The 16,031-nt window shown below is 35.4% G+C and overlaps 1 protein-coding gene across 4 annotated transcripts in view; it reads right to left on the bottom strand.

Moving 5' to 3' along the window:
* csmd1 (CUB and Sushi multiple domains 1) overlaps positions 1-16,031 on the bottom strand; it is a 413,944-nt gene that overhangs the window by 250,097 nt on the left and 147,816 nt on the right. For all 4 annotated transcript variants that reach the window (XM_023332533.1, XM_023332535.1, XM_023332534.1 and 1 more), the window contains exon 3: positions 6,269-6,381. In XM_023332533.1, the coding sequence (XP_023188301.1) occupies positions 6,269-6,381 (113 nt within the window). The remainder of the gene's footprint in view (positions 1-6,268; positions 6,382-16,031) is intronic.

The following is a 16,031-nucleotide window of genomic DNA, read 5'->3' as shown; positions in this document are numbered from 1 at the left end:
TGTATTTACATGTGTGAACTGTAAATACAACAGTTCTTTTGAAAACAGTTTCAAAAGAACTGTTTTGTTCTTTTGAAAGAACAAAACAGTTCTTTTGTTCTTTCAAACAAAAGAACTGTTTCACAAAATCTGTATTACAGTAGAATATTTATGGTAAACATTCCATAGTTGTCTCAGCCTAAGACTTTAGAAATACTAGTTTGTGTGCTCTCACGAATGGCCTGAAGATTTTAAAGCAATATCTCTGAAGATGAAAGTTCTGAGAAGTTCATCTATTTTTGACTTTGAGTTGATCACATGCAATCCAGATTCCAGGAAGTTAGACGTTTATTAGTGTGCAGAATAAAAGGTAAAAAAATCTGATGGGTAACTTCAGCACCATCAGCCAGCCACATATAGAAATATTTTAAATGAAGCTTGAAATAATGCATTGCATGTCACTGTTACATTTTAATCTAGTGCGTATCCAAATGCTACCACACTAACTAATTCAAAGTGAGTGCAGCCATATACACAAATAATTCAGATAAACAATGAGTAGGTTTGAAGTTTGATCTGTCTTGTCAGCATAAAGCCTCTTTTAGGAGTTTTGTTTCCTGCTCCTGTCTCCAGCCCTCCATGGATCCCTCTACTAGAAAAAGCCATGTATAGCAGATGGACTAGAATTAGCAAACATCTAGTCGCTGAATAGTGAAGCCAAAAGCTCAGGAAACATGGCAGCGGTAACATGGCTAAGTCATTTATATGTAGGTTTATACAAACAGATCTCCATTCATTCTTTTTTATGTTTCATGTATTTTCTGACTTTCATTACATATAATTAATATTAAATTCAGGTCCTTTTTTAGGATCAATCACCTGCCTCTTTTATCAGCTGGTGAGCCAGTAATTTTGTATTATTAATATGTCACAATTCCTTCCTAGTATAGTGCAATTTTCTGCAATAGTTATTGGTATGCCTCTGAGATTTTTTACAAATCAAAACTCTTTGAAATACTAGCAGTACAAAGAAAATTATGTCGCTTGAGGCTTGGAAAAAAAAAAAACAAATGAAAGAAATCCCTCTTTGCAGCACATCATATGTATGGAAACAAAATCCCTAAGTCGCAATCCTGCGATGAGTTAATGTCTTTTTCAGGCGCGGTTGGCTGTTGGCCTCTGTGTTTGCAAACCCGTGCATCAATCACAGAGATTTGGAAGCTCCCAGAAGTGACCCTAATGGATTCTACATCAGTCAACAACACGCTTAGGGAGAGAGGAGGTGGAAACAAAAAAAACTGTGCCAACACCAATGGGAATGAACTTTTAACATTTTTTGCTCATACTCATGCAAAGACATGTGTTCTAATTAAGCATGAAAGTGGCGCTCTATAACATACACATCTCTGTTACATCAACCAAGTGGGTAAGAATAAAAAATACAAAACAATCCCTGATCATCCACACATACCAAACAGAAAGTAACTAAATCTAAGGACTAATGAAAAAAGAATTACTACATCATCATCTAGATTTATACAAAAGTTGAAAGGAAATTTGTTCCCCCTTATTCCTCTTGTAGTTTTACTCACAAATTATGTTTGTCTAATTCTCATAGTTCAGCTAAAGGAAGATATTTTCCTAAAACAACACCACCAATCATTTTCACCTATTCACAACATGTACCTCGCATGTGTAGTCTTTACAGATATTAGCTTTGTTATATTGCAGCAATTAGGCCTGAGCATGTCAGAATTAGTGGGGTCTGTAAACTCTCCTTAAAGTGAGTGTCTGAAGATTCCAAGATTGCTTTTATTGTCATTGTACAAAGACTTGTATATAATAAAATATCAGTTCACCTGGCTAAAAATAGCTCCTATCTTAAAATAGTCCTAAAATAAATGTGCTAATAAAATAAGAAAAGAAATTTAAATAGTGACAACACACACTGCAGCGCTTGTGACCAAAGAGAGGACAAGTACGAACAAAGGCAAAAAATTACGTGCAGATTGCTGAAATGTTCTGTATTGGATGGGCGAGGTTGCAGCTTCATGTATAACTATGTGAAACATGAATGAAAGGCAGAAATAAAGCAGATCATGCAAGCAAAAAAAGGAAGGAGATTACAAAGCTTCATAAATTCAGCCTCTGTTCATTCTTACTGAATTTGAGACCTCAAATGTTCAACATGTGTTGAACTTGCTTTGATTTCCCCATTAGTGATCCGCTACCCTTTTTCAAAGGAGACAGATCAACAAGTGATTCATGTTGTGGGTGCTGACACACTCCCATGCCTTAAAGCAGTCAGCTTTAGCGCCTTTTGCAGGTAACATGGTTTTCCACTTTGGCACGTGGATCCTAACATCCATTTTTCCCAAAAGCAAACAAAAATGTCCCCTCATGTGAACAGAGGAGACACATTACTCGCATTTTCACCCCCCCTGAGGTCACCTTGTGCTAGGTATGCTCAGCAGAGATTATTTGAAGAGTTATTTTATGAAAAACCTTAAGTGCACTAGAGATTTAAGTTAATCTACTGGACAGAACCTGATCATGGAGCAAGAAATGATTTCAGAGATTATCTGAAACAGCAAACCTGACCACTGCCTTCCTACGCTATTCCACTCAATTCAAAGGTTAAGTTGCGGACGATGATGTTAATTTTCTATGCTGTTTTAGAATTGTAGTCTGTCTGTAAATTTTGCATTTGCAGTGGTGGAAGTGAAAGAAGTCATTTAGTCTGGTTTAGCCACGCTTCCAAATACTGAGCTAACATTAACAGCCACTTTGTTTTTTCTCTGCACTTCCCTCCTCACAGTGGGGGATGGTAGAATACTGACCAGGCAATTTCCGGGAAGCTTCATAGCTTTGAACTGGTGCATTACATACGTCACGGGCAAACATTAGCGATTGGGTAAAATGCCTCCAAGAAGCAATTGTTTCTCAAAAGCCAAGAGCACAGACCCACTGTCTGAAGCAAAGTGAAGGACAAGGGACTGATTTTTATCAGGATAAAACAGCAAAAAGTCTCTGAATCTTTTCATATATTATATTGGTTTTAAATATGCTTAGGGACATTGATGAAAGGACTTAAAACTGTCCAGCTGAAAGTCTGCTCAAGAGGTGTACTTGTACTACACACAGAGAAAATAGGTGCAATATCACCATCATCATAATGGAGCACAGGCTCTCTACAATATCAAGCTCAATCAATTTTGTTGTATTTTACTGGAGTACACCACAGACAGGTCACCAACTGAGCTCTGGACTAAGAGAGTTTTGCTTGTAATATGTAATATTTTTTAAGTTTGCATATGTATCTTAGATGTCATTCGACCAATAGATTTGTGTGAGTTGATGAATTTAATGTTATTTCTTTTATCTTAATCACCACAAAATACATTGTTAAAAAAGAATAGTGTCATACAATGTTAAAAGCTCTAAAGTAGCACCAATAGCAGCTTTCAAACATGCTGACAATAACAAGAGTTCAGTAATTGAGAACAAGAAAGTAAAGCATCAGGGTTTATTTTACTGGAAAAAGCACCTTACAAACACTCAAGGGAAGTGCTGCTAGAGGTCCATGTTACTAAGTGGAAATTCATTTAAGGTGAAGCAGCCATTTACATTTAAAATATTTATGGCTTTTCACATTTAGGATCAAGAGTACCGAACATTTGTTAAGCTTCTCATTTCCGAAAAAATGAGCACAAATGCAGTTGTTAAAAAAAAAAAAACACTTTGAAACTGGCTTACTACATATACTTTCGAACAAATCTATAGCCAGGGCTGCATATGCCTGATGACTGATAAGGCAGCAGTGTGAGCATTTAAATACAACTCTTTTTTTCTTATTAAAGATGGAATTAGGGGTGATGGGAGAATTACTTGTGCTTTTCAACTCTAATATTGTTTTCATTTTATTTTAATTAAGAAAATAATTTTATTTACACCATCTACTATCTCTTCCCTCTCTTTCTCCACATTTCTATTTCTGCTTCAGTGTATATTAAGTGTTGTCTTTCTGATCTTGATTACCTGCTTTTAAAAGCATCAAAAGCAAACAAGAGGTTTTGGTGAGAAAATGTTTCACATAGTTCACATTCTGTAGCAGAGTTCAAGAGTAAAGCTCTGTGAATATACTGCCACACAGCACAAATGGTTTAAAAGATGACATGTTACCATTACTTTGTGTTAAAGTACATACAATAATCAAACCCTTTCAAGGCAGATTAGTTTATAATGCAGCAGCAATATCACTTGGTTGAAGGTTTAAAAAGTAAATCAGGGAAACATTTAATCAAATTAGCTATTCCGATTCAGAATACAGCAATAAATCTTTTCAAAAGTGAGGCAAGACATGGAGTCTGGGAGTCACTGATGTTGTGAATGACAGCTGAGCTAGAAAATAAATTTAAATAGCACTGGACTTTAGAGCTGTTTAAATCTCTTTCTGTGTTTTATTTTGCCACACTTGATCCAATTCTGTTCTAGAGAAAAAGATTCTATTATTGGTTCTACCTCCTTATGTTGAATTTTAAATATATATCAAGTTGTATATCTCTTTAAATGATGCACATATATGAATAGTGATGAGACATTTTCTTTATCTCTTAAAGGCTGTTTTTGTAGAGAAGTCAAACATGTATGTTTTAGAGTTAATTGCGGCTTTTCAGCGATTTTAAATTTAGCTTCAGGGTGAAATTTAAAAAAAAAGGAGGTGGAGGTGCAGATGAAGAGATGTCAAATATCTCCAACTATCTTTACACATGCCGTTAGCTTCATAATGCGCATTCATTTATCAAAGTAAATTATGCAACAGACTTCACTAAAGATGTGGTTTGTGATAATTTTACCAAGAAAATTTGACTGACCTGCTATAACAGTAGTGGTTTAAATAGAAAAGCATTTTCCTAAACAGAATGTTCTCTTTGATTCTTGCAATAAGACTCCAAATTTAAACATGAAAGCGCTATTATACAGACAGTATAAAATCTGACAATATAAAATGTGTCTGCTCTCTCTGACACTGTATCATTATTGTGATCAAAGTCTCACTTATATGTAAATACTAGATAGGCTCTCTGACGCAATCACGAGAGCCCATGCAAAACCTCTCAAAACTTTTCATGACAAGATGTTTGAAGGGTGCTTCTCAAACATACAGATAGTTTATGTCCATGAAATCTATTTAGACAGAGCTCAAGAACACCTTGATGACAGCCGTGAAAGTTGTTACTCATCTCTTACAATCAGACATAAAAATGAGAGTTTGCCAAGGAGACAATCACTTCAAACAGAACCAGTAAAACACAAGAAAACCTTCTCAGAATGGCTGACTGGTTTGCTTTAGACAAAGAGTCACTGACACTCACCCAGAAGTTTACACACGCACAAACTCTCAAATACAACGCTCAGAATACACAGGCAAAATGAGAAACCGCAACACACCCAAAGATGGACCACAGTCAGTGAATGTCTTGCTTTTTGAGCTTGAGTTTGATATTTAGAGTCCATGATTCATGGATAAACGGTTACACAACAGCGCGTGTGTGTGTGTGTGTGTCTGTGGGTCTCTCTGAAAGGTCAGACTAAGCTTTCACGTCTCATCCAAACATGGAACATTTGCCTCATCATGCTTACGACAAAAAATGTGAGACTCGGTGAAAGACGGACTGATATAAAACTCCCTATTACCACAGAAATATGAAAAGCATACAAAAGACATGTCAATAGATTACAAACGCAGATTTATATAAAACAGCTTTTTAACTAAGGAAGACAGCATCTCTGAGCTGAGTCAACGTTCACCCATTTAAATACAGACAGTTATTCCAATTGATGTCTGTCTTACAGCTTCACCTGAAGTTTGGAGAAATGTTGGAGATGTGTGTCAGTTCTTCATGTGAATGTTTGCACTCCTGAGTTCTCAAGACAATATGGAGTCACAACTGACTGAGACAAATGAATAAAACTGCTTTTCTGCGATTCCAATCTAAACAAAGCAATCATTTGGTTAGGCAGCGACAAAAAAGGCAATCTGAATACCAGGTGATTATAAAAGTATAAATAAATAATAATTAACTCTTGCTTGTATGATCTCTTTTTTAAAAAAAGCATTCCTAAACCATAAGAAGCTCTAACTTGTACATATGTTTTTGAAGTACCACAAGTAATATATCTTGCTTCATTTAGTCAGTATTTCTCAATATATTCTCTTGTAGCTTCAAAATATGTTCCAGCAGTGTTTCCGTGTACTGTATGTACCCACACTGACAGATGTTCTTACCTTCATATACTGCTTTGAAGCCCTGCGCACTCACAGCAAAGTCTGTTGTAAACCACAGAGCCAGTATGGAACCACTGCTGACAATAGGAGAGGGCAGCATGAATCCTGACAATCTGCAAACAGAAAGCAGTGTAAACATAAATAATGCATTTTTGCAAATATGCAATACCACTGATTTCACAAAGACAACAACTAAGCCACATAAAAATTGAAAATCTGAGGAATTATTTAATTCCTCCGATTTCATCTGAGGAACATCTCACAGGAACATCTTCCTGTGAGATATTGGTTGTTACAAAGTTTATATAAAGAGCATTTTCATTGCAGGAACCTTTTAAGGAGCCATTACAGTTTTCTGGGGCAATTTTTGTCATTTCCACTGTTGGAGGCAGGACCAAATGAGACATCTAAGGTGGAACTTTACCCCACAGCACAGCTTGGAAGGTGGTACCTATTGGAAGGACCATGAAGTGTAGGTAGTGATTTCTCATAAGAGTTTGCCATTTTGTGCATTTTATATCATTTTAACTAAAAAACGTATTTGTGTGACATAAAAACACCAAGTAATGTCACATACATAGATGTGACATTACTTATTATGCATATGAATTTAATTTATGACATAGCTGTCACATATAAATCTTTTCATTTAAACTTTGTCTAAATGAAAACCATTTTATTTTAAATGGTCACAGGCGTAAATTAGCCTGAAAAAAGTGATAAAATAAAATCTCAGATGTTTTTGCGGGACTTGTTATCTGACGCAGAGTTGTTCTAAAATTCAGCAGATACAGCGAAAGAAAGAAAAAAAACTGTGAAATACATTGAAAAAAAATCTCAAAATATCATTTTGTTGCTCAAATAAATGAACTGGTATTTCTCTCGTTCTCAAAAAGCAGCTTCTACTTTTCTCTCAGTGGTACATTTGCATTTTGTTTGTGTCATCCATGAGCGAGAGGTTTCTTTTTTGATCAAGCAGCAGGTAAGTAAATAAAACAAACAGAGTGCTCCTGCATAATTCACAAACTCACATATAAAAATTGGGTTTTTAGCTCTTTAGCTCTCAAATGGTTTTGTCAAAAGAGACCATTTATGAAAAAATGTTTGTATAGAAGATCCAAGAACGGACATTATTCATGTTCAACAGAAGGTGAACATGAATAATGTTCACCTTCAGATACAGCAGGTATAAAAAGTCCACAAAATGTCAGATTTTGTTAATGTAGGAAACAACAAAATAGAAATTATTTCAAATTAATTTAAACAACTCAAGTGAAAAACAAAATGAAATGAAAAAAAAACATTAAAAAACTAATCTAATGTGGTTACAGAAGTGTGCAGTCTCCCTTATAACTTCTTAACTGCATTCTGAATTAAAAAAAATTGGAGTCAGTACATATCTGTCATTGTTTAAAGAGCATTTGATAAACCTACATAAAGTTCAGGTGTTTTAACAGGCTTTTCCAAACATCTCCTTAGTCAGATTTCACAGCAGAAGCCATGATCCACAAAGAGATTTGAAAGCAACAAAGGAAGAGGAGTATAAAACAAATTTTAAGGCATTCAATATACCACAGTGGACACAATCATCATTAAACTTTTTTCTTTAGCTAGATCTGACTAGAACTTGTCACTTGTAGATAAACATAAAGGCCTTATAGTAACCTTTTTTGTTATTTTTTTATTTTTCATTCCCCCAGTAAGACTTTATTTGCCTTCAGAAATTTTAAAGACTAAAATCAACAGAACAGTGTTTAACTTTGACACAAAGGTAGATCATAACTACGGCCTGGGCTCCCTTTAGAAGACAAAAGCTCCCTAAATAAATTTTTTGAGAGATCTGTAAACGACAGAGAATATGATATTCCTGGATTTTGCTTCTCTCGCACTGTTCTCACCTCCATTTGAACTCCCCAGGCCTCACAAAGCACAGCACAGTTATTTCATCATTCTCTCACTTCCTTTTTCATTTCATTTCACCATTGTATTATATTAGAAATCTTCTGGTTTAAAACCATTAACATAATACAGTCACACTCTTAAGTGGTGACAGTTTGCTTCTGTTGCTAGCATTTAGACAATGCAGTTCATTTTTTTACAGTAATTATTTGAAATGATGGTGCATTTTCTGACATTTTTGTATAATAACCACTGCACAGGCTTAATACGAAACATGAATATATGACAAAAGGATGTGCTATTTCGAACATCTTAACTTTTACAAATTGAGCATGAAAAGAATCAAATGCTTATAATCATTCAAATAAATGGTCCAGTAAAGGGGGTTTGACCTCTTTTGACACAATAGAAACACCAACAGAACATGCTGAGATAATTGCAGTCATTACCTTTTAAACAAAGCACTGAACAAAACAAAAATGGCAACCAAAGACAATGCTTTTCATTCACTGAATATGGATTTTATCAATCAGAACTTTTATAATGACTTCCAAGCGGATGAAAAAAGCTGTCTACATCTGTCCATAATCATTTGAGAAAAACTGTTTTTTCTTTTATCAAATGGCAAGTTTTAAGAAAAAATTTCTTGTGCTGAAGCCCAACCCACTTGAACAATGCCCTTGCCAATTTAAAAATCAGTCACTGGGAAGGAAATGGGACAGGAAGAGGAAAACAACAAATTTCATCAGGAGGATTTTAAATCCAAAAATGGGAGCGAAACAGAATAATCCAGAATCTCACGACAAAAGAAATATTTAAATGCAGATCGTGCGTATTAAAAGCTCAAAAATGCTAATATGAATGTGACAATAGACATGAAAACTTTTGATGCCTCTGTGACCTAGACCACCCAAAAGCTTCTATCCCTGCCATAGAAATACTTAACACACCACAGTTAGGACAGACAGAGAGACTAGATACTGATCAAGTGATCATTTAGCAGGGCTGCAAGTATTAGATATTTTGAGATATTTAGAGGTGTAAATAAATTTGGAGGAAGTGGAGGAAAGATTGTGCTCAGTTAGAAGCAGAGCACAGCTAACAGGTGAAAAGGGTGATCTTAAGTTTGCCAAACTGAATGAATTGCTCTGAAATTTTCACAAAAGTAGCAAATAATTTGTAAAAAGGTATGTTGCTCAAAAATAATATCCGCACATTTTTTCAGCTATGAAATACAAAGTTTGAAAAATCTCAATGCTGTAAATTAAACATGAAATATGTGATAACTAATTAACAAATTCAACAATTAATACTTGATGGAATAGGACCAGAATTTGAGTTTTTCAGGATCAAAAGGACACCAACAGATGTGCTGATACAATATTACTGTTATCCTCATCCAATCCCATCAGCATCCAGTCCCATGCACCTCATCATGGCTCTTTTTAAACAGACAATATCAAGAGTCCTATTGGAAACTGTGTCTGATGCTGCCTATGATTACGTAAGCTGCAACTCTGTAGGACATTTTTTCCTATTTCGCTAGGACAACTACTAACAATAACGGCCTATTTTCTTATGAACGACTTGCAAAACTGCATGATTGAGGACATTGTTTTATCACATTATTTTGCTGATTAGATCTGGATTTTTCCACTTGACACTGCTGAAGCACGAATTGTAAAATATTAACAAAAAATTCATCCAGACTGAAGCAGGAGAGCCACTGATATTGGAAACTCTGTTCCCAAACGATTAGCCGGAGCCTCAATGAAAAATGTCGCGAGTCAGGAAGGTGCTGATTTGTTTAATACTGCGCTCATCAGTCAAACCCTTTGTAACCAACACCAAGTTACAGCAGAGGACAAGGTTTAAAGTGAAAAATAAAGGGGGAAAGCAGTAAGCCATCAAAAGCACTGAGTCGCAAAGGGGACGGTTAAAAAAAACAGACATTGGTAGCAAAAATGAATAGCTTTAATTCTCTGGCCTCAGAGCAAGGACACAAAGGACGGACAAGAACAGATGAAAGGAGCATACAAAAAGCAACAAACTGAATGGGAGATAGAAGTTGGAGAAGGAACAGAGGAAATAAAGGAAATGCAAAGGAGAAAAGAACAGACAGTCCTTCCTGCTTATTTTGGTTGTTTTGTGTTTTTGTAACCCTGCATTAAGCTTCCTGTGGCCAGGTTAATCAAATATTTTGCAATGCTCAAAAAATATTCTATGTCCATTTTGTCATTTGCAGACCAACTAAAATATCAGTGGAACTCCTACATATGACACAAGAAAACTAATAACATTAATAACATTTGAAAATAGAAAATTAATAACATTTGCAGGGAGACAGATTTTTTGCTGAAATACATGCAGTAGCTATATCAGCTAAGTTTAAACTAAATTGCATAATATTTAATGAATACTTCACCTATATGATCTCCCTGTCCCTGCATGTATTTTCTCCAGGAATTAAACTTCTTTTCTATAATAGAAAATTGTCATGTTCCTTAATCACTTATTCTAAATAGACCTTTGATATGAATGTATATTACCAGATGTTTTTATTTCTGCTTGTTCGTCTTGGCTGAGCAATCTAGCACTGACTGCTGGGATTGGTCCCAGATTCTCTGCATCCTTGAATATATTTAGTACAATTGTTGCCCAACAGTGTTGGCTGACAGAACTTTTTTTTCCAGAAAAATTTTTTGACTAATTAAAATGTAGATAAAATAGGCAATTGTAAGCGCAGTAAAAAAGGTTGTTTTTTTATTAATATTTTATATAATATAAAAAATATAAAATAATATAATTTTACAGTCTTTCTATAAAGATTAGACTACTTTCTTTACTTTATTAAAATCATGCATGTTTAGTTTATTAGCAAGAAGATAAAACAAAATAATTTTTTTATTAGATTTGCTCTTTTTATTTGAAAAACTAAAATTATTTTTTACATCCCAGGAGGGCTTTCATATTGATGACTTTGGTCTTTATGGCAAAATGTTTGGACTCCACCGGGTTTTTGTGACCTGCAACATCGCTGAAATCCATAGCCTCCAGAACTCACTAATATTTCACATATGAGATGATATCATATTTCTACATACAAGATATGAACAAAGTGAAACTGTAAGAAGCATGCCCTGCTATATGACCCTGTATTGATAATTTTATAGGAACATGAACTTTGGATGGCATTGTGCTTTGGGCTAAGGTTGACTTCTATAACTTGTGAAAAAATAAAGCAATGGGTTGACTACATAACGTACAACGCTACTATTGATCAGAGAGGCTACATTATAGAGCCACCATGGCCAATAACCACTGAGGTAAAAGTGTTTGTGAAGAGTTTTTAGCAAGCCCTGCTGCTGACTGGGATAAAAATTCTGCTTTAACAGGTTTAATAATAAATTGTTTATTGATTGGTAATACATGTAATGCTGCAGGGTGTTAATACAATTTAAGCTAGATACATATAAAATACATTGTAAATCAAGATAAGCACATAGAAGGAAATTTATTTTTTAAAATTGCAAGTATTCTCACTTTTCTCAGTCAATGTGAGATTAATTAGCATAAAATTGAGACTTCTTGGTTGTGTGTGCTCTTAAACAACCACATAAGACTTTTAGTTCATCAGCCAGGTATAATGAGCAGCAGTTGTCTTTTCACCAAATTAAATGACAAAATTTCCAATCAATATTTTGCTCTGTTTCACTTTCCTTCTCTTGTCATCAAGCTTTGCTTCCTAAGCTGCTAAATAAAGATCCCACAGCTGTTTGGGGTTTACCTAACAACAAAAATAATAAGTAAAGAAGGTTTAACTGTTCATCCAGTCAGTTTCATTTCTAGTCAGTCAACCAGCTTATGTAATCAGACAGCCGCTCAGTGATTTTAGGCAGCTGGCCTCCATAGTCAACCAACAGGCCAGCTTGCCTGTATGCCATTCTGCTGCTTTGTCCATCTGTCTGACTGCCCATCTGTATCTGTTTCAGTCACTCTCTCACTCGAGCTGCCAGTCTATCTGTCAGAATGTCCCATATTTATATCCTCCTCTAAAGCAAAGGTTACTGTTTTGACTAGACTGCAGCGCTTTTGTGATAGGGCATGTCAATATAGATAAAAGCAACATGTCCAAGTATGCTGTTTTATGGTGCATTCTATTTTCCTTCAACATTGTACAGAGAATGATAAAACACAAGCCCAACTGTGTTGCAGAGGTAAATTGGGAAACCAGAATAATTTTCAAACTCTTGACTTAAGTAACCAGACTAATTGTTACTGTAATACAAACCAATAATTATGTATTTTTGAGCATTTTAAGCATTTAAGGAACATGTTCACAGGTAGGGGTTGAGCAGTTCAATAATATACCAGTGATTTAATGATACACAAGCTGTTAGATGTGCAAATAAACATATTATTTTATCCAGACTTCCCCAGGGCAGCTATGGCTACAATCTAGTAGCTCGCCATCATCTGCATGTGAATGTGTGGGTGAATAGAAATAACTGATTTTCTGATTTTAATGTCTACGTAAGTCTGATGTCATTTCATTTCAATATACACAGTACATTATAAAGGTAATTGCAATTCTGTATTTTAAACTTGGGTTTGCTTGGCTACAGCTGATTTGAAACTTTTAAGAATTTATGTTTTCAAGTTCAATTCTAATATATCATTAGCCCTAAAATAATGTAGTTGCCCTCTTCCAGGAAAAATAACCCCCCTCCCCCACCCCCCATCACCTGTGAATGCAACCTCTGGGTAATTTGCTAGTCAATATAATAAAATAAACTATATTTCCTAGGTCATTCTCCCTGTAAGATAAATATACATTAAGATATAAACTAGAAAGTCACATCTATTGGCTACTGCATTGCGCCAAACAATTGTTTGTTAAAACAAATAGTAACTCAGCATGTAATGTAGGAGGAAATCAATGCATTTAGGCATCTAGATGCATGAAGATGACTTGCTAAAGTTCAACTCAGGCATCAGAGAAGGGAAGAACTGAGGTTTTAGTAAATGTCAATGTAACATGTTGGTTACTGCCATATAAGATAGTCTTAAGTATTTATCTTCTGGTTTCTAAGTGCAACTTTGCAAAGATGATTTGAACAGGACAGAATATTCAATGAGCGGCACTAGTGTGGATGCCTCTCTGTCATCAGAGGTGGAGAAATTTAAGAGTAGTTAGAAATAATAAAAAAGTAGCAAAAGCTCAAATACCCACATATTAAAGGGAAATTATGCGGAGTACAACCTTTGAATGCTGAGCACATTGAGTTTTGAAGTAAACAGGCTACAGCAACAGAAAGTCATCTCTCAAGAAAACTCCTGCCAGTTACTAAAAACAGTCAACTGAGACAGTGACCATGTTTACCAATCTTCTCATGGTTAGATAACTAGTTTCAGGAAGTTTATGTACATCCCAAAAGATTAAATCATCTCAAACTAATAGTCTCCAGATCTCAACCAACAGTACACATTTGAGAAATAGTTAAACAGGATAACATCTTAATTAATCGCCACACAGTAAATCTGCATCAACTTTTTGATGGCATCATGTTGATATGGGGAAAATCTCTGAGGAGTATGAATCTGCTCTGAAGGAAAAAAAGAGGTCAATTCATTAACAAGGTGCACCTTATTAACGATCAGTGTATGTTTATGATTAGATAAAAATACTCTAGATTTTAAAATACCATATCTACAGCTTATTGCAACACATTCCTACTGAAATACACATTTGCTAAATGGACAGTGGTAAACATCACAGGTCCAGGTCACAAAGTTGATGATTTATGAAAATCCACAATTCAGCAATCACTTAAAAGGGCTATAAGAATATAAAGATCTAAGAGGCTATTGATGGCGAACATTCATCATTTAATTGCCCATCCCTCAGAATAAGTTGACACCTCCATGGAAACTTCCCTCTACTAGTCTAATCTATGACCACTGTCTGCTTCAGCCTTTTTTTCCCAAACCTCCTTCAAGATATGTGAACCATCTCATTACATTTAAATATCTGCCTGTTTGGATGATGATGGATTCTAAAACAATAATGTAGAGTGAAGTGTAACATTTACCAACTCATTTCGTATCTTTTAAAGCTTGTGTAATGAATTTATGATGTGACAGTGTCTCAACTGTAGAAAGAAATAGTTAAAAATTTATAGGCGCTTTCATTCTAATGACTCAACACAAAGATAATTTGTTATCTCAGTGGAAATAGGTTGATTGCTAAGGAAAATATAGAAGAACAACCCACTTCCAAGAGTAAGAAACATTGTTTTCAGTTTCCACACTGGCCTATCATTGAGCTGACAGGCTGCGAACATTGATTTATAATTGAAAACAACAGCTGAGCTTAGGAATGCTCTTTCTGCCGAGCACAAACTGTAGTACGGTATGCTGATTGAGGCAAACATGTCAATAAAGTAAAGCACAGCTATTCACTTACATCTTTTAGATTCACATTTATCACACAGAAGTCTTTTTTTCTACCACAGTCTGCATCTAAAAGTAATTTAGACTATAAACACAGACCTACTGACGGCGATTTATTTTGGGCTTTTTAATATTCACTCATATTTTCAGACCAAAGCCATAACCTTCACCATCCACTTGCAGTCCAATAGTATATTTGGCTCACAAGTTGCTCAATAAGCAGAACATTTTAACTTTCTGAGTAGATTCGCCATCTTTCTAGAGGCCTCTGCATTTCGGTCAACCAGCTCAACTGCAATAGATTATACAGTGTTGTATAAAGTACTGAAATCTCAGAGTCAAGTAAAAGTACAAGTACCTCTCCAAAATACGACTTTGGTAAAAGTCAAAGTCACTGACTGAAATGTTACTTGAGTAAAAGTCTTAAAGTATCTGAAACTTCTTGTACTTAAGTATGGAAATTACTGTAAAAATGGATGTACTCAAGTAATGTAATGAAAAGTACAAGTAAAAAGTAAAACAAGGCAAGTTTGAATGACATTTCTTATATTTTGGTAAACTTGTCAAATAAACATAAAATAATGTACCCAACCAAGTGCAGGCAAAATGAAACCTGCTAATAAATTGTTCCAGTTTTAAAGAGTAGCACATGTTGATGGTTTGTGGTTTTGAACTTGCATGCCTTTCCTATATTCGTTAAATTTAGTCTAAATTGCTATCGCTATGGCTTCTGTCCCCCATTGAACTAGGGTGACCAGACGTCCTCTTTTTCCCGGACATGTCCTACTTTTCAGACCTAAAAAGATGTCCGGGGGGAATTTAAAAATTGTCCGGGATTTTGGTCAATTGCCTCAAAACACATTACATAGCTTACAGTGCATTGTAGGGCACTGCGCACGGCGCTGCGTGTCACGTAATCCCTGAGCCGCACTATTCTCTGTACGTCCCTCCCACCCACCCGGTGTAAGCTGTTCTGATTTCTGATTTCCCCAACAATGGGAGAAGCGAAACAGGTGTATCCTATTGGAGGTGATGAACAAGCCCAGGCAAGCAGGCTACGGACTTTGTTCGGTAGCCTGCTTGCTACTTGCTAATCAGTAGGTGGGGTCAAAACACTTGCGTTTCTCTCTCTCGCTTTTTTGTAACGAGTAACTAAACCACACATTGAAAATGTATCGGAGTAAAAGTACGCAATTAAGTTCGGAAATATAGTGAAGTAAAAGTGAAAGTCATCAAACATTTTCATACTCCAGGAAAGTATGAAGTACTCCAAAATATACTTAAGTAAAGTAGTGAAGTATTTTTACTTCGTTACTATACAACACTGAGATTATATCTGAATGATAAGAATATGCAGCATTGATGTTTGGCGTCTAGGCTCTGACCTCATCGCTCCCCACAAGGAACCACC

The sequence above is a fragment of the Xiphophorus maculatus genome, chromosome 4 (assembly GCF_002775205.1).
Source record: "Xiphophorus maculatus strain JP 163 A chromosome 4, X_maculatus-5.0-male, whole genome shotgun sequence".
Taxonomy (NCBI): domain Eukaryota; kingdom Metazoa; phylum Chordata; class Actinopteri; order Cyprinodontiformes; family Poeciliidae; genus Xiphophorus; species Xiphophorus maculatus.
The sequence above is the reverse complement of the archived record's forward strand: the minus strand, read 5'-3'. Positions and strand labels throughout refer to the sequence as shown.